This window comes from Strongylocentrotus purpuratus, unplaced genomic scaffold (genome assembly GCF_000002235.5).
Source record: "Strongylocentrotus purpuratus isolate Spur 01 unplaced genomic scaffold, Spur_5.0 spur5_scaffold_14, whole genome shotgun sequence".
NCBI lineage: Eukaryota > Metazoa > Echinodermata > Echinoidea > Camarodonta > Strongylocentrotidae > Strongylocentrotus > Strongylocentrotus purpuratus.
Window position 1 is genome coordinate 31,277,920 of NW_022145599.1, and position 19,329 is coordinate 31,297,248.

The 19,329-nt window shown below is 36.2% G+C and overlaps 3 protein-coding genes across 3 annotated transcripts; all 3 read right to left on the bottom strand.

The window, feature by feature from the left end:
- Positions 1-319: 319 nt before the first annotated feature.
- On the bottom strand, positions 320-5,756 carry LOC115923843 (hydroxyacid oxidase 1-like). The gene is made up of 6 exons (XM_030985219.1): positions 5,510-5,756; positions 5,211-5,386; positions 3,877-3,968; positions 3,187-3,348; positions 1,829-1,898; positions 320-534 (listed from the first exon to the last, which is right to left on the bottom strand). Exons 1-6 carry the CDS (start codon positions 5,752-5,754, stop codon positions 452-454), a joined length of 828 nt encoding a protein of 275 aa, XP_030841079.1. The 5' UTR covers positions 5,755-5,756; the 3' UTR covers positions 320-451.
- Positions 5,757-9,826: 4,070 nt separating this feature from the next.
- LOC584548 (hydroxyacid oxidase 1-like) lies at positions 9,827-15,019 on the bottom strand. The gene is made up of 6 exons (XM_030984725.1): positions 14,958-15,019; positions 14,654-14,829; positions 13,321-13,412; positions 12,620-12,781; positions 11,348-11,417; positions 9,827-10,050 (listed from the first exon to the last, which is right to left on the bottom strand). Exons 2-6 carry the CDS (start codon positions 14,826-14,828, stop codon positions 9,968-9,970), a joined length of 582 nt encoding a protein of 193 aa, XP_030840585.1. The 5' UTR covers position 14,829; positions 14,958-15,019; the 3' UTR covers positions 9,827-9,967.
- A 490-nt stretch (positions 15,020-15,509) lies between these two features.
- LOC115923844 (peroxisomal (S)-2-hydroxy-acid oxidase GLO5-like) lies at positions 15,510-18,537 on the bottom strand. The gene is made up of 4 exons (XM_030985220.1): positions 18,407-18,537; positions 17,536-17,687; positions 16,812-16,990; positions 15,510-15,548 (listed from the first exon to the last, which is right to left on the bottom strand). Exons 1-4 carry the CDS (start codon positions 18,535-18,537, stop codon positions 15,510-15,512), a joined length of 501 nt encoding a protein of 166 aa, XP_030841080.1.
- Positions 18,538-19,329: the final 792 nt, after the last annotated feature.

Genomic DNA, 19,329 nt, shown 5'->3' on the forward strand with positions numbered 1-19,329 from the left:
TAAACAAACAAATTTATCTTGATTTAGATGTCATATGAAAGAGCGAAAATGAACTTTCTAGAAATGGGAATTTTTCTAGAAATTCAGATAGCGCCCGCCAAATGACTTTTCGGTTTCCTTCCTTCAAATTGCTTTTAATCACTCATGCGTGAAATATGCATCATATAAGTTGCATCAAATGACAGAGGAGGATCTAAGCTTTACAAATAGTATGTGTCATTTATTAATTATTATTGTGATTAAGTTATGATAAAACATCGATAATTCTCGGTTTCGTTTTTTGGGGGTGTATATATTATGAATAAACGGTCATTTTCAGCAAGAATGAGTCAATACGTTATTTGTTGATGATTCCAAATCTTATCTAAACAACTATATAAAATACCTTCTACAAAATGCTATCACATAGTACTCAAACTTTATATGTCTACGGTTTTGCAATTTTACTGCGTTATTGCGATATCCCTCTGTTCATATGATAGTATGATTCATGAACCACAGTTCCGGGTGGGATGTCGTTCGGGGATATACAACCTATGGAGAAGAAAAGAAAAAAGACAAGGTATAATACCCGACAGTCATGTTATATAAATTAAGTCCATGATGACACCTGTTAGAACAACACAATTACATATACAGTGTGAGTGAAAAAAAGTTTACACTCGGAAGATTGTCATTTATTTTAAAAGTCAGCTAAAAACAAATGATTTTCATACATGTTTTGCAAGAGTGTTATATCCCGAATCGTTTGGTATAATTTTTGTGAGGTATGTGTTCACGCTTGGATGAACAGGAGGCATTTTTTGCGACAGTGCCAAAATCGACTTGCGCCAAAGTATTAAAGTGAGAGAGTGAGAGAGTGAGTTGAAAGTATTGCATTGCATATGCTTTTTTCAGAAGCAAAGTCACACACACACACACACGCACTCACATAACACATTTAGATGCAGACTGACCGAGTCCGTTGGGAGAAACAATTCAATGCACCAAACTTTTATCATGGCATTATGATATTTATTTGGAAATTTGCGATTTTACAGAAATGTTCATTACGTAATAATGACTTGGCGGCGAGTATGTTTCATTTATCTGAGTGTGCGAGTGCGCGGAAGTGTGTCTCTGTGTGAGTGTGCGTGTGTGTGCGTGCTTGTGTACGTGTGAGCGTGTGTGTTTGTGACTGACTGAGTGGGACTCTGTGTGTGTTTTAATATGTATGGCATGATTAATTTTGTTAGGTATGTTACTTATATCCTAATCGTTTATTCAAACATCATATAGGTATCAGTTTGTCGATTTTTGCACTCTCTTAAACAATGTCTCCTGTTCATCCAAGCACTACCACATGCCACACAAAAATGATACGAAACGATTTGGGATGAAACATTCTTCGATATAAAGATGAAAAATAATTTACTGTTCATAAATAATGAAGAATTTTCTAGGTGTAAACTGTTTTTTTGACTCACACTGTAGAGCAAAAGTACCACAATTACCAGTTGTACCATGGTAATACCGTGATAATGCAGAAAAGAACCATGGTTAGCATTGTTACCACCAATTTACCCTTGTTAAATAAACATGGTTATACCATGGGTACTATGGTTCTCGTTTATATGGAAAGAACTGCAACATACTGATCAAAAAAGGACATGACCCGGATTGGCCACAAAATTGTCGTTTTGGAGTCGATATGGAGTCTGGGTTGTGGAGTGGCTGAGGTATTACTGATTATAACTTGCATGTATAACCTTGACAACTACCCCTGGTGTCTTTAAATAAATTCAGGAAGTTTCACACGATTTATAAATTTAAGACAATTATGTCTTACCAGCCAAAGCGAGGATTGCGTCAAGTTGGTCGCGAAGAATCTGAAGTACATTTGTAACCCCCTCAGGACCCTGAAGAAGCAGACAAAATTCATTGTATAGTGATCGTACTAACTAGCAATGGGTCTCTCTCTTACTCTCTCACTCTTTCTAGTTGATCTTTCAATTTTAATGTACATTTAAAAACCGAATCAATGAACATAGAATCAAAATATAAAGAAATAAGAAATATTTTCCTTTTGATGTTGCACAAAAGCAAACTAAAATTTCATATTCCGCACCCTCCAAATTATGAGGCAACAGGGGTCAATTTTTTTACAGATACAGATACGACATAACGTGTTGACCTGATCGGCTCGCCTATATAGCTGAGGCAAATAGCCGTGCTTAATTAATGCAAAGTCATTCTTGTTTTTAGGTCAATAACTTCTGATTTTCAAAGCTTTAGATTTTCGAGTTTTCAGAGAGCTGTTACTCTTCTAGCAAACACTAAAATGGCATACGATTCATATGATTGTAATCTATGGCTTTTTTGTTGGTACATAATTCATCTATTTCATTTTTCAATTCCGACAGGGTCTTTAAACTTTATTTACTGCATTAAAATTGTGTTCCAGTGGCATTCATTGGCCTATATCTATGCAATATTGCTTGCTGCCTATCAGAGCCTAAATTCATATACTCTTTTTCCGAATTGTGGTAAAACAAGATTGTACATTGCTATATATGCCTAATTAATAGAAGCAATCTGCAAATTCACAATTATGTACCAATGATACATTCATCTGTCATGAAAATCATAATGATAAAGAGTAGGATTAAAAGGAGAGCTATAACAAGGGCATGATATATCAAAATGCATATTGTCAAGACTGCTCAAAGTTTTTTAATACTGTCTCATGGATATTAACCTTTATAAAATGAGTTTAAAATGTAATTTAACACTGTTTAGATGTGAGTTTCAGGCGGGCCATGACTCTCACTGCATGCTAGATTATTGTGTACTGATATAAACGGGAAACCTCCTGCATGTGCCAGTGTATGTGAAATATGATGCGATGCACGTGTAAAAATACCGAGAGGAGAAACTAGATAAGGTGCATGGAGTGAGCTTAGAGGAACCAGCTCCCCTCCCAGCCTCTGTCCATTCCCTCTCAATGTACACTCTGCACTCCTGGGCCCTGTTACATGAAACTTACCATTGTTGGGAACTTTCCAACTAATGGTAACTTCCATGGAAACCTTGATTTGACAGTGCCTGTTGAGTAATGTCGCCATATAGTTATATGCCATATCAATGGCAAAGTTACCATCAGTGCAAAGTTTTATGCAATTTTGCCCAGGTCCCCAAGGTTTTTACCTGACAAGCAAGTCCCCACAGGATCGGTCTGCCTAGGAACACGGCCCTTGCACCCCTTCCAAGAGCCTTGAAGACATCAGTTCCTGTCCTGACTCCTCCGTCCATGTAGACCTCAACTCCTCGACCATGTACAGCCTCAACTACCTCGGCCAATGCATCGATCTGTTCAAAAAAGATGTAACAACCATAATAGTGTTAACTCATTGTGACAGATAACATCGACAGCTCTTGTGCCTCTCCCACGAGACTTAAAGACAACAGTTCCCGTCCTTACACCACCATCCATGTAGACCCTGAGAGCTATGTACATCACCGCTAACATAGGTGTAGAGGTGTGGATGTCTAGTGAATACGTCGCCAGACTGTGGATCACATGGTTTGCGGTTCAAGTCCACCGAGGCAATATAACGTCCTTTGGCAAGACATTATTCTACATTTTCCACTCTACATGTTAAATTGGTGCCCAGTAGAATGCGAACGTCGATGTGGTTAGGTTGGCATGTGTGCACTTGTAAAATAACGCCTGGCTGAAATACTCTCCAGGGAGAAGATCGTGTGAACTATCATGTGCGAATGAACAAATATAATCCAATGACCAGGGAGGGGTGATAGTAATGACAAACGTAGTATAAAGCACGATACAAATGTGACTATTAATATTATTATAGGCATGGATTTACATGTACATACTGGAGCAGGTGAGCTTTCCTGCTGTCTTCCACCGTGTGCTGAAACAAGAATCCCATCCACTCCTGCGTTTGCAGCATCTGAAGCAGATTCAGCTGTACATTAATGGAAAAAAGAAAAAAACATTTGATGCCGTTTTTTAGTTTTGTTTATACAGATATTAAAACACAACCTCAAAGAATAGCAAACGGAATCACTCTAAGGCAATTGCAGTATGTTTGTGCGTCACGTATTGAAATGTGCGAACATGACAGTGCCATAATCCACACATTATTTCAATAGGCAATAATTAAGTTTAAACAATTGCCTTTCAATTGATTTCTTGAAATTCTTTGACAATGTGCTATTTGAAGAAAACAAATATGATGTATTTTGCATCTTTCCCCCTAAACTTTGAATGATTGTTGGATATATTTTTCATGCACTTTTCAATATGACATATTGTATGTATTTCTTGGTAATATGATCACAAAGACTTTCACAGAATCAACTTCAACTCAAGAGGGGTGTTTCACAAAGCTCCCAAGTTGAACTTGTTTCTAAGTTAGACTTAACAATTATGGAAAGCGGTTAGCATATTTGAAAATATTTTGTAAAAGTTATTTTTAAAGGCATAAAATGTTGACTCAAATCATTCATAGTTTCTAGTATCAAGGAGATTTCATCTTCTTGACGTGGAATTTATAAAAAGTCTAAAATACTTGATTTCTCGCTTTCGAATATATTTTATTTCAAGGCTACAAATGGCTCTCCATAACTTTGAAGTTCAACTTAGAGTTGAGTTCGACTTAGGATCTTTGTGAAACACTGCAAGGTCTATTTCAATACCATTTTGTATAGCCTGTAGCAATCATACGATACGCCATTGTAATGCTTGCACACTCAATGGATGATGGTTATGGGTATTTTTAAAGGGGAAGTCCAACCGGATATTATCTTGCTTCAAATAAAAGCAGAAAGATGAAACCACTAATTGAAAGTTAGACCAATATCCAATTAAAAAAAAGGATAATTTGAATTTTTGAAGTTGTCATCAGTGAAACACAAATTGGCAACACTATGAGGTATCTTGTGAGCTCCTCTCCAATTTGGTCTGTACAGAAAATTTCATGAACTTTAATTTTTGTTTTTAATTATTGGATATTTTGTATTTGAATGATCGCACTTTAGACAATTCATACATTTTTTGTTTTCAAATGATTTTTGCTCAAACTTTCACTGACCTGTTCCTCTCTTTTTTTCTGCTTCTATCTATCGAAACCAAAGACTTCCCCCTTAAAGGCTTTGTGATCATGTTGGGTGACTTTTGCATGACCCGATTTCCTCAGAATGATTACCTGTAAGTATGCCTTTGCAGACAACGGGCAAAGAAGTGACTTTCTTGATCCATCGTATGTATTCCCAAGTGGCTTTCGGGTTGTACTGCATCTCCCTCAAGTACTCAAAGTGGTTTTTGATGCTCTCCTGTTTGGCAGCACGAGCCGATGGAATGTCTGCCTCATAGACAGGCATGCTTTGTATGCATAAGGAAAAACAAGGAATATTATTCTACAGATATTAGAATGATGTATGTAAAAATTGATCACAATATGTTCTTCAATTGCAGTTAATAAGATAGCAGCAAACGTTAACATACCGATAGGAGGGATGGTTTAACACATGGTCCTGTTCAAATAGTTCCGCCACGGCGCCAACTATACCTAGCACAGGTGAATCAACGGTTACAACAAGTGCCTTGAATCCCAGTTTCTCTGCTTTGCGGATGGTGTATTCTGTGAGCTGGCGATCTGTAAAGGGATAGATGCCCATCCATCGGAGACCTCCTGGTGCTGCCATGGTCACGTCTTCCATGGAAGAGCCTGCATCGCAAGAGAGTACCATTAAGGCTCCTGCAGCTTCTGCAGCTGAAGATTCAAATGAAGGAAAACTGCCAACTTAATTATTATTCACCATCTTCATTGAATTAAAAAAGAAAGTGTTTAAGTCCTGCATACCAAGATTTCATAGGATCTGGTCGTAGTTTATTTTTATCAATAACAAGATACGATAATTATTATAAGCTACTTAAATCCTTGCATTTGATTGGCTGTGAGCAGATATGTCATAGATCTGTGACAGATCGATGCTGTTGATAACAAGTTTTATGAAACTGTTTTCATCATTCTCATAAAACCAATACATATTTGTAATCATTAAGATTTGGAAAAACTACAATTATCGTGAAGTAGACAACACTAAATAAATAAAAATATGTTGCGCAATCAAATCAATAATCACAACCTAAATATCCTTTCCATGAAGTATATAATGGTTTCATGAAATTGCCCTTGCGGAGATTTTTGGTAATGTCTTTGTAATTATGTTATGAATAAAAGAGAACCCGTTGAACATTGCAGTCAAGTATTCAGTACTAAAACTTTAAACCATTTAGTAGGCCTGAACATGATACCTTTTGCCGTTGCCTCTTCGCCGTCAGGATGAGCAAAGAAGTGACAGGCTGTAGGTGAAATACAGATTGGATATGGAATGGACTGACCAAGAACTGCTGTGGCTAGGCTACGCTTAGAAACATCCTGAAGCACCCGGCTTCTTATTCGATATCTGTTGACATGACGAGAACAATCATCAACAGTGAATCATTTGGTAACATGCAGAAAAACTATATGACTATATTAGACCTACTCATTATTTACCTTGGAGGCCGAACCATTGGAAGCTAGGCTATATAGTTCTGTACGTATTTTATTTTGTCTATTCAAATCTGTGCACTGACCAACTCTTACTGAAATTAGGCCTTACTTTGGGAGGGGGTGGAGCCTGGAGGTCGAATGTTTATTTCATGCTATCTATGGCTAATCCCACTTCCAGCATCATTAATGGCTTCCAGTACTTCGCAATTTCTTTCCACAGTCATTACCTGTTCATATTGTTCAACATGCCGATGCTACAATGTATTTATTGAGGAAAGCACATCTTGGAAAGCTTTCAACTTGAAACATGTAACAAACATGTAGGAAAAGCTGAAGGTGCAAAAGTACTTGCAAATGTGTTATTTCCATCTGACATTATTTTTCCTTTGTCCGTTTTTTTAAAGTGTCTTCAATAACTACGGTAAAAGATTGGTCGCATTAAAATACGATTTCTTAATTCCAAAAAATGAACATGAGGCAATTTCAACAGCCTTGTTCATCACCTACTGAAATGTGCAACCAACCTGCATTCATGGATGGAATATATAAGTCTACAAACTACAATAGGCTATATATTGATATAACCCTCGAGTTGATTTCTCGAAGGATTTTGAGATCGTGTTTGACATACCTCGAAAATGCCTCGATGCTATCCTGAAAGCACCACTTTCGTCCCATTCCGTAGTTAAAATACTCCCATGCATCTTTAACCAGTTTCTCTTTGGCGAGTCGCTCATAGTCGAGCACTGTATACAGCTCCATTTTAGACAAACTAGTATGAAAAGTTGAGACCTTTCCACACGATCATTTGAGAACCTTGGACTTATCTGTTTATTCACTTACAATATCCTGTTATTGCCCAGTGACCTCAATTGTTCGCATCGTTCATGGTATATGCTCCTATAAATATTTTCAAAAGAAAGAGAGAGAGGGAGAGAGAGAGAGAGAGAGATGGCGAGAGACAGAAGGGACAGGGACAGGAGTGAGAAAGCTGCACTTTGCACATTATAAATTCGCATTTATTGAAATTACCTTAGGTTGATTTTCGAAAGTTTTTGTGATCGTGATGGAATGTGACTGTGAAATCACTACAAGATTTATAAAAAAAAGTCATAACCAGAATTATACTGTTCATGCAATGCTACAACAGTGCACTTTAACTGTCTGATTTCTTTAAACTACACCACGATGAAAACATAAAAAAACAATAATGACATATTATTTCAAGAAGTAATTTAAAATTATTATAAGCTGGTTTATAGTCACTGTAACATGACTACAACTATACTTTCAAATATCAGTTGAAGGGCGATTCCAATACCCTATTGTATATCCTTAAAAGAAATCGTGTTCGGCTACGAATTACTTATTTGTAATGGTTTCACATTTCAATAAGTGACACATGAGGCCAATTGAATTGTCTTAGGTATACACCCCTCCACCCAGCCATCACTCTCTCTCTCTCCCTCTCCCTCTTTCTATCTCAGCAAAATTGCGTATACAAATGACAAATTCTTTTTAAATTCCAATTATGAATAACAAATTATCGGTTCCATATATCCTACATTATTTTGAAAGGGCAGCTAGTTTGGTCATGGACCTATTACTTAAGGATGGACTTTCGACGTGATTCTTTCTTTGTTCCAAAGATACCCGCCGCCTTTTGATTATGTGCAACTTAATGAGAACATTCATCGTAATAGGTTCATGGTTTGGTTAAGTAAAAGGTTCAGATCCGGTAAAGATGAAAATTAATTTGTGAGCATTTTCATTCTTATATGGGAAGTTATCATAGTTTTCAGGTCGCATGAAAAGGATTACTCTTAAAATGCCCTTATCTTTTAAATATGTCAAGACACATTTTGAAGTGTGGACCAAATCTTGATGCCACATATCTGTGAGCAGTGCTTTCTCTCTATAAATATAGGATATCCCGGCGAAATTCGCGAGTTTGTCATTCGAATTGATTTACTTTGCATTTTAATAAGTTTAGTAGCGCAGATCGTTTTTGTATTTAATTTGGAATTTTGGTCGAAGGGTTTGATAGATCTGTCATTCGATTTAGAAACTGCTCAACTAGCATTCAAATTAATCGTCACTTGTCGAGGTGTCATTTTTATCATTTAAATCAACACCTGTACTCGTATTCGAAATGTTAGGGGGAAGAAATGCAACACACTTTTACAGTTTTTAAATAATGCAACTAAAATGCATGATTTGCCATTGGGGATGCAAGTCGTTTTTTAATTTTTAACAATCAAACTTATATGCCGATGAATGTCAGATAAATCTAATAACTATATAAGTGTATATTATGCTAGAAAATAAAATATGATGAAATCCACATGAAAAAAAACAATCTTGAAAGAAAAAGAATGACCTATAAAAAGTGTATAATAAATGATAAATGTATATTGAATATCAATTTAAGTGCACAAAGTGCTAATTTGAATGTTACAAATGAATTAGAATGCTAAAAGTACACCGTCGCGAAGTCAGAAAATCGTGTTGCGGCAAATCGGATGTCCAAGTGGCGAAAGAAGCACATTGCTCCTGAATGAAACATACATAGATTATCACGAAAACTTCACAGATTTGAAAACTAGAAAAAGGAATATAAACACGAGATAAACCTGACAGCACTAAAACCGTCGAATTTGAATGCAAGACAAATTCATTTTAATGACAAACGAATTTGGCCGGGAAATCCGATTTTATATATTTATACACAGTATACAGTGCGACCCAGAAAAAAAACGTTTTCACCGGCTGCCTGCCGTAGCAACAAGCAGAATTGGAAAAAGCTTTAACTCCGTTTCATTGACAATCAGCCATGCATGAAGTCTTTCGTCTATGTCTGATCGTCAATGAAACGGAGTAAAGTCTTTTGCCAATTCTGTGAAAACGAACTTTTTAAATCAAATTATGGAAATGCAAGCATCACTTTAAACAAACAAATTTATCTTGATTTAGATGTCATATGAAAGAGCGAAAATGAACTTTCTAGAAATGGGAATTTTTCTTCGAAATTCAGATAGCGCCCGCCAAATGACTTTTCGGTTTCCTTCCTTCAAATTGCTTTTAATCACTCATGCGTGAAATATGCATCATATAAGTTGCATCAAATGACAGAGGAGGATCTAAGCTTTACAAATAGTATGTGTCATTTATTAATTATTATTGTGATTAAGTTATGATAAAACATCGATAATTCTCGGTTTCGTTTTTTGGGGGTGTATATATTATGAATAAACGGTCATTTTCAGCAAGAATGAGTCAATACGTTATTTGTTGATGATTCCAAATCTTATCTAAACAAATATATATATATAAAATACCTTCTACAAAATGCTATCACATAGTACTCAAACTTTATATGTCTACGGTTTTGCAATTTTACTGCGTTATTGCGATATCCCTCTGTTCATATGATAGTATGATTCATGAACCACAGTTCCAGGTGGGATGTCGTTCGGGGATATACAACCTATGGAGAAAAAAAGAAAAAAGACAAGGTATAATACCCGACAGTCATGTTATATAAATTAAGTCCATGATGACACCTGTTAGAACAACACAATTACATATACAGTGTGAGTCAAAAAAAAGTTTACACTCGAAAGATTGTCATTTATTTTAAAAGTCAGCTAAAAACAAATTATTTTCATACATGTTTTGAAAGAGTGTTATATCCCGAATCGTTTGGTATAATTTTTGTGAGGTATGTGTTCACGCTTGGATGAACAGGAGGCATTTTTTGCGACAGTGCCAAAATCGACTTGCGCCAAAGTATTACAGTGAGAGAGTGAGAGAGTGAGTTGAAAGTATTGCATTGCATATGCTTTTTTCAGAAGCAAAGTCACACACACACACATACACGCACTCACATAACACATTTATATGCAGACTGACCGAGTCCTTTGGGAGAAACAATTCAATGCACCAAACTTTTATCATGGCATTATGATATTTATTTGGAAATTTGCGATTTTACAGAAATGTTCATTACGTAATTATGACTTGGCGGCGAGTATTTTTCATTTATCTGAGTGTGCGAGTGCGCGGAAGTGTGTCTCTGTGTGAGTGTGCGTGTGTGTGCGTGGTGGTGTACGTGTGAGCGTGTGTGTTTGTGACTGACTAAGTGGGACTCTGTGTGTGTTTTAATATGTATGGCATGATTAATTTTGTTAGGTATGTTACTTATATCCTAATCGCTTATTCAAACATCATATAGGTATCAGTTTGTCGATTTTTGCACTCTCTTAAGCAATGTCTCCTGTTCCTCCAAGCACGACCACATGCCACACAAAAATGATACGAAACGATTTGGGATGAAACATTCTTCGATATAAAGATGAAAAATAATTTACTGTTCATAAATAATGAGCAATTTTCTAGGTGTAAACTGTTTTTTTGACTCACACTGTAGAGCAAAAGTACCACAATTACCAGTTGTACCATGGTAATACCGTGATAATGCAGAAAAGAACCATGGTAAGCATTGGTACCACCAATTTACACTTGTTAAATAAACATGGTTATACCATGGATACTATGGTTCTCATTTATATGGAAAGAACTGCAACATACTGATCAAAAGAGGACATGACCCGGATTGGCCACAAAATTGTCGTTTTGGAGTCGATATGGAGTCTGGGTTGTGGTGTGGCTGAGGTATTACTGATTATAATTTGCATGTATAACCTTGACAACTACCCCTGGTGTCTTTAAATAAATTCAGGAAGTTCCACACGATTTATAAATTTAAGACAATTATGTCTTACCAGCCAAAGCGAGGATTGCGTCAAGTTGGTCGCGAAGAATCTGAAGTACATTTGTAACCCCCTCAGGACCCTGAAGGAGCAGACAAAATTCATTGTATAGTGATCGTACTAACTAGCAATGGGTCTCTCTCTCTCTCTCTCTCTTACTCTCTCACTCTTTCGAGTTGATCTTTCAATTTTAATGTACATTTAAAAACCGAATCAATGAACATAGAATCAAAATATAAAGAAATAAGAAATATTTTCCTTTTGATGTTGCACAAAAGCAAACTAAAATTTCATATTCCGCACCCTCCAAATTATGGGGCAACAGGGGTCAATTTTTTTACAGATACAGTTACGACATAACATGTTGACCTGATCGGCTCGCCTATATAGCTGAGGCAAATAGCCGTGCTTAATTAATGCAAAGTCATTCTTGTTTTTAGGTCTATAACTTCTGATTTTCAAAGCTTTAGATTTCGAGTTTTCAGAGAGCTGTTACTCTTCTAGCAAACACTAAAATGGCATATGATTCATATGATTGTAATCTATGGCTTTTTTGTTGGTACATAATTCATCTATTTCATTTTTCAATTCCGACAGGGTCTTTAAACTTTATTTACTGCATTAAAACTGTGTTCCAGTGGCATTCATTGGCCTATATCTATGCATGATTGCTTGCTGCCTATCAATTATGTACCAATGATACATTCATCTGTCATGAAAATCATAATGATAAAGAGTAGGATTAAAAGGAGAGCTATAACAAGGGCATAATAAATCAAAATGAATATTGTCAAGACTGCTCAAAGTTTTTTAATACTGTCTCATGGATATTAACCTTTATAAAATGAGTTTAAAATGTAATTTAACACTGTTTAGATGTGAGTTTCAGGCGGGCCATGACTCTCACTGCATGCTAGATTATTTTGTACTGATATAAACGGGAAACCTCCTGCATGTGCCAGTGTATGTGAAATATGATGCGATGCACGTGTAAAAATACCGAGAGGAGAAACTAGATAAGGTGCATGGAGTGAGCTTAGAGGAACCAGCTCCCCTCCTAGCCTCTGTCCATTCCCTCTCAATGTACACTCTGCACTCCTGGGCCCTGTTACATGAAACTTACCATTGTTGGGAACTTTCCAACTAATGGTAACTTCCATGGAAACCTTGATTTGACAGTGCCTGTTGAGTAATGTCGCCATATAGTTATATGCCATATCAATGGCAAAGTTACCATCAGTGCAAAGTTTTATGCAATTTTGCCCAGGTCCCCAAGGTGTTTACCTGACAAGCAAGTCCCCACAGGATCGGTCTGCCTAGGAACACGGCCCTTGCACCCCTTCCAAGAGCCTTGAAGACATCAGTTCCTGTCCTGACTCCTCCGTCCATGTAGACCTCAACTCCTCGACCATGTACAGCCTCGACTACCTCGGCCAATGCATCGATCTGTTCAAAAAAGATGTAACAACCATAATAGTGTTAACTCATTGTGACAGATAGCATCGACAGCTCTTGTGCCTCTCCCACGAGACTTAAAGACAACAGTTCCCGTCCTTACACCACCATCCATGTAGACCCTGGGAGCTATGTACATCACCGCTAACATAGGTGCAGAGGTGTGGATGTCTAGTGAATACGTCGCCAGACTGTGGATCACATGGTTTGCGAGTCCACCGAGGCAATATAACGTCCTTTGGCAAGACATTATTCTACATTTGCCACTCTCCATGTTAAATGGGTACCCAGTAGGATGCGAACGTTAATGTGGTTAGGTTGGCATGTGTGCACTTGTAAAATGGCGCATGGCTGAAATACTCCCCAGGGAGAAGATCGTGTGCACTATCATGTGCGTATGAACAAATATAATTCAATGACCAGGGAGGGGTGATAGTAATGACTAGACAAAGCACTTAGAAACGTAGTATAAAGCACGATACAAATGTGACTATTAATATTATTATAGGCATGGATTTACATGTACATACTGGAGCAGGTGAGCTTTCCTGCTGTCTTCCACCGTGTGCTGAAACAAGAATCCCATCCACTCCTGCGTTTGCAGCATCTGAAGCAGATTCAGCTGTACATTAATGGAAAAAAGAAAAAAAACATTTGATGCCGTTTTTTAGTTTTGTTTATACAGATATTAAAACACAACCTCAGAGAATAGCAAACGGAATCACTCTAAGGCAATTGCAGTATGTTTGTGCGTCACGTATTGAGATGTGCGAACATGACAGTGCCATAATCCACACATTATTTCAATAGGCAATAATTAAATTTAAACAATTGCCTTTCAATTGATTTCTTGAAGTTCTTTGACAATGTGCTATTTGAAGAAAAACAAATATGATGTATTTTGCATCTTTCCCCCTAAACTTTGAATGATTGTTGGATATATTTTTCATGCATTTTTCAATATGACATATCGTATGTATTTCTTGGTAATATGATCACAAAGACTTTCACAGAATCAACTTCAACTCAAGAGGGGTGTTTCACAAAGCTCCCAAGTTGAACTTGTTTCTAAGTTAGACTTAACAATTATGGAAAGCGGTTAGCATATTTGAAAATATTTTGTAAAAGTTATTTTAAAAGGCATAAAATGTTGACTCAAATCATTCATATTTTCTAGTATCAAGGAGATTTCATGTTCTTGACGTGGAATTTATAAAAAGTCTAAAATACTTGATTTCTCGCTTTCGAATATATTTTATTTTAAGGCTACAAATGGCTCTCCATAACTTTGAAGTTCAACTTAGAGTTGAGTTCGACTTAGGATCTTTGTGAAACACTTCAAGGTCTATTTCAATACCATTTTGCATTGCCCTTAGCAATCATACGATACGCCATTGTAATGCTTGCACACTTAATGGATGATGTTTATGGGTATTTTTAAAGGGGAAGTCCAACCGGATATTATCTTGCTTCAAATAAAAGCAGAAAGATGAAACCACTAATTGAAAGTTAGACCAATATCCAATTAAAAAAAAGGATAATTTGAATTTTTGAAGTTGTCATCAGTGAAACACAAATTGGCAACACTATGAGGTATCTTGTGAGCTCCTCTCCAATTTGGTCTGTACAGAAAATTTCATGAACTTTAATTTTTTTTTAATTATTGGATATTTTGTATTTGAATGATCGCACTTTCGACAATTCATACATTTTTTGTTTTCAAATGATTTTTGCTCAAACTTTCACTGACCTGTTCCTCTCTTTTTTCTGCTTCTATCTATCGAAACCAAAGACTTCCCCCTTAAAGGCTTTGTGATCATGTTGGGTGACTTTTGCATGACCCGATTTCCTCAGAATGATTACCTGTAAGTATGCCTTTGCAGACAACGGGCAAAGAAGTGACTTTCTTGATCCATCGTATGTATTCCCAAGTGGCTTTCGGGTTGTACTGCATCTCCCTCAAGTACTCAAAGTGGTTTTTGATGCTCTCCTGTTTGGCAGCACGAGCCGATGGAATGTCTGCCTCATAGACAGGCATGCTTTGTATGCAAAAGGAAAAACAAGGAATATTATTCTACAGATATTAGAATGATGTATGTAAAAATTGATCACAATAATTTATGTTCTTCAATTGCAGTTAATAAGATAGCAGCAAACGTTAACATACCGATAGGAGGGATGGTTTAACACATGGTCCTGTTCAAATAGTTCCGCCACGGCGCCAACTATACCTAGCACAGCACTTCCTTGAAAAATAAACACTCATGTGGGGTGGATGATATGTCACCATACGTTATAAAGAAGTTAATTTCCTATATTGTTGAACCTTTAACCCATGTGTTTAATTTATCATTTATGTCGGGAACATTTCCTGATTCAATGAAAGTTTCAAAAGTCATACCTTTATTTAAGAAAGGTGATATACATGATTTATCGAACTATCGCCCAATATCATTGCTTTCGACTTTTTCCAAGATTTTAGAAAGACTAATGTACAATCGATTATCTACTTTCCTTCATAAGCATTCAATTATTTTTTCGGAACAGTTTGGGTTTCGAAAATGTTATTCAACAGAGTCAGCTTTACTTTTTGCATCCGAACTTTTGTACAAATTTTATGAAAAAAAAGAGATAGCTTTAGGAGTGTATGTAGACCTTAGCAAGGCATTCGATTGTTTGGATCACAAAATCTTATTAAGAAAATTAAGTTTTTATGGAATTAGAGGCATTCCATTGGAATGGTTCCAAAGTTATCTGTCTAATAGAACACAATTTGTAAATTATAATGAATCTGACTCTGAATTGCTATTAATGAAGCAAGGTGTTCCTCAAGGTAGTATCTTGGGCCCGTTATTATTTTTGCTCTTCATAAATGACATTGTTGAGTCTTCAAGGAAATTACATTATGTACTGTATGCCGATGACACAAACATCTTCTATTCTGGTAAAAATTTGAAAGACTTAATTTTCGAAGCCAATGTTGAACTTCAAAAGGTTGCTAGCTGGTTTTCATCAAATAAATTAAAAATTAATCAGACCAAAACAAAGTTCATGATATTTAACTTTGGTAAAAAAAATGATACTTTAATTGAAAATGTTAATCTGACAATAGATGGTAACTGTATTGACCAGGTACAATTTGCCAATTTTTTAGGAGTTGCCATCGACAACAAACTTACATGGGCAAAACACATTGAATTAATTTCCAGGAAGATTCGGTCCCAAGTCGGTGTAATGAATAAGCTCAAAAGTTTTCTACCATCCTCTACCATGCTTTCTCTTTACTACACTCTCATATATCCTTACTTAACGTACTGTAATTTAGTTTGGGCGAGAACGTCTAATAATTTATTAAAGCCCCTTATCATACTTCAAAAGCGGGCTGTTCGGTTGTGCTGCAATGCTTCATTCAGGGCGCACACCTCTTCATTATTTAAATCCTTAAATTTACTCAAACTTCCAGATATTCTTTCTCAACGGACTTTATTATTTATGTACAAACTCCAAAATAATTTGCTACCAGTAACGTTTTATGACAGTTTTCATTTGAACTCGGATGTCCACTCCTTTAATACAAGAAAAAAAAATGACTTCCATCTACCAAAATTCACTAACTCATTTTTGCAAAATAAATCAATTAGATATCAAGGTCCTCACAAATGGAACTCCATGTCAAGTTATTTAAAGGGTATTAAGAACCAGAACGCATTTAAACTTAAACTGAAAAGAACAATACTTGCCACTTATTGATTTATTGAAATACATAATTGATTCATATATTTTGTTAGCATGAAACATTATTATTATTGTATTGTATTGTATTGTATTGTATCGTATTTCATCTTATTGTATTGTATAGTATCTGTATGTTTTTATGTTTGGGGTTGCTTGTTTACAAGTTTTTAACTTATTTTAGCAATCCCGGTATTTATTTATAATGATTTCATTTGTAATGATTTCATTTTGATGTTTTTATCTTTTGCCGAATAAATGTGAATTTGAATTTGAAATCAACGGTTACAACAAGTGCCTTGAATCCCAGTTTCTCTGCTTTGCGGATGGTGTATTCTGTGAGCTGGCGATCTGTAAAGGGATAGATGCCCATCCATCGGAGACCTCCTGGTGCTGCCATGGTCACGTCTTCCATGGAAGAGCCTGCATCGCAAGAGAGTACCATCAAGGCTCCTGCAGCTTCTGCAGCTGAAGATTCAAATGAAGGAAAACTGCCAACTTAATTATTATTCACCATCTTCATTGAATTAAAAAAGAAAGTGTTTAAGTCCTGCATACCAAGATTTCATAGGATCTGGTCGTAGTTTATTTTTATCAATAACAAGATACGGTAATTATTATAAGCTACTTAAATCCTTGCATTTGATTGGCTGTGAGCAGATATGTCATAGATCTGTGACAGATCGATGCTGTTGATAACAAGTTTTATGAAACTGTTTTCATCATTCTCATAAAACCAATACATATTTGTAATCATTAAGATTGGGAAAAACTACAATTATCGTGAAGTAGACAACACTAAATAAATAAAAATATGTTGCGCAATCAAATCAATAATCACAACCTAAATATCCTTTCCATGAAGTATATAATGGTTTCATGAAATTGCCCTTGCGGAGATTTTTGGTAATGTCTTTGTAATTGTGTTATGAATAAAAGAGAACCCGTTGAACATTGCAGTCAAGTATTCAGTACTAAAACTTTAAACCATTTAGTAGGCCTGAACATGATACCTTTTGCCGTTGCCTCTTCGCCGTCAGGATGAGCAAAGAAGTGACAGGCTGTAGGTGAAATACAGATTGGATATGGAATGGACTGACCAAGAACTGCTGTGGCTAGGCTACGCTTAGAAACATCCTGAAGCACCCGGCTTCTTATTCGATATCTGTTGACATGACGAGAACAATCATCAACAGTGAATCATTTGGTAACATGCAGAAAAACTATATGACTATATTAGACCTACTCATTATTTACCTTGGAGGCCGAACCATTGGAAGCTAGGCTATATAGTTCTGTACGTATTTTATTTTGTCTATTCAAATCTGTGCACTGACCAACTCTTACTGAAATAAGGCCTTACTTTGGGAGGGGGCGGAGCCTGGAGGTCGAATGTTTATTTCATGCTATCTATGGCTAATCCCACTTCCTGCATCATTAATGGCTTCCAGTACTTCGCAATTTCTTTCCACAGTCATTACCTGTTCATATTGTTCAACATGCCGATGCTACAAAGTATTTATTGAGGAAAGCACATCTTGGAAAGCTTTCAACTTGAAACATGTAACAAACATGTAGGAAAAGCTGAAGGTGCAAAAGTACTTGCAAATGTGTTATTTCCATCTGACATTATTTTTCCTTTGTCCGTTTTTTTAAATGTCTTCAATAACTACGGTAGAAGATTGGTCGCATTAAAATACGATTTCTTAATTCCAAAAAATGAACATGAGGCAATTTCAACAGCCTTGTTCATCACCTACTGAAATGTGCAACAAACATGCATTCATGGATGGAATATATAAGTCTACAAACTACAATAGGCTATATATTGATATAACCCTCGAGTTGATTTCTCGAAGGATTTTGAGATCGTGTTTGACATACCTCGAAAATGCCTCGATGCTATCCTGAAAGCACCATTTTCGTCCCATTCCGTAGTTGAAATACTCCCATGCATCTTTAACCAGTTTCTCTTTGGCGAGTCGCTCATAGTCGAGCACTGTATACAGCTCCATTTTAGACAAACTAGTATGAAAAGTTGAGACCTTTCCACACGATCATTTGAGAACCTTGGACTTATCTGTTTATTGACTTACAATATCCTGTTATTGCCCAGTGACCTCAATTGTTCGCATCGTTCATGGTATATGCTCCAATAAATATTTTCAAAAGAAAGAGAGAGAGAGAGAGAGAGATGGCGAGAGACAGAAGGGACAGGGACAGGAGTGAGAAAGCTGCACTTTGCACATTATAAATTCGCATTTATTGAAATTACCTTAGGTTGATTTTCGAAAGTTTTTGTGATCGTGATGGAATGTGACTGTGAAATCACTACAAGATTAAAAAAAAAAAAAAAAGTCATAACCAGAATTATACTGTTCATGCAATGCTACAACAGTGCACTTTAACTGTCTGATTTCTTTAAACTACACCACGATGAAAACATAAAAAAACAATAATGACATATTATTTCAAGAAGTAATTTAAAATTATTATAAGCTGGTTTATAGTCACTGTAACATGACTACAACTATACTTTCAAATATCAGTTGAAGGGCGATTCCAATACCCTATTGTATATCCTTAAAAGAAATCATGTTCGGGTTACGAATTACTTATTTGTAATGGTTTCACATTTCAATAAGTGACACATGAGGCTAATTGAATTGTCTTAGGTATACACCCCTTCGCCCAGCCATCACTCTCTCTCTCCCTCTCCCTCTTTCTATCTCAGCAAAATTGCGTATACAAATATGATTACAATTTTTTTTTAAATTCCAATTACGAATAACAAATTATCGGTTCCA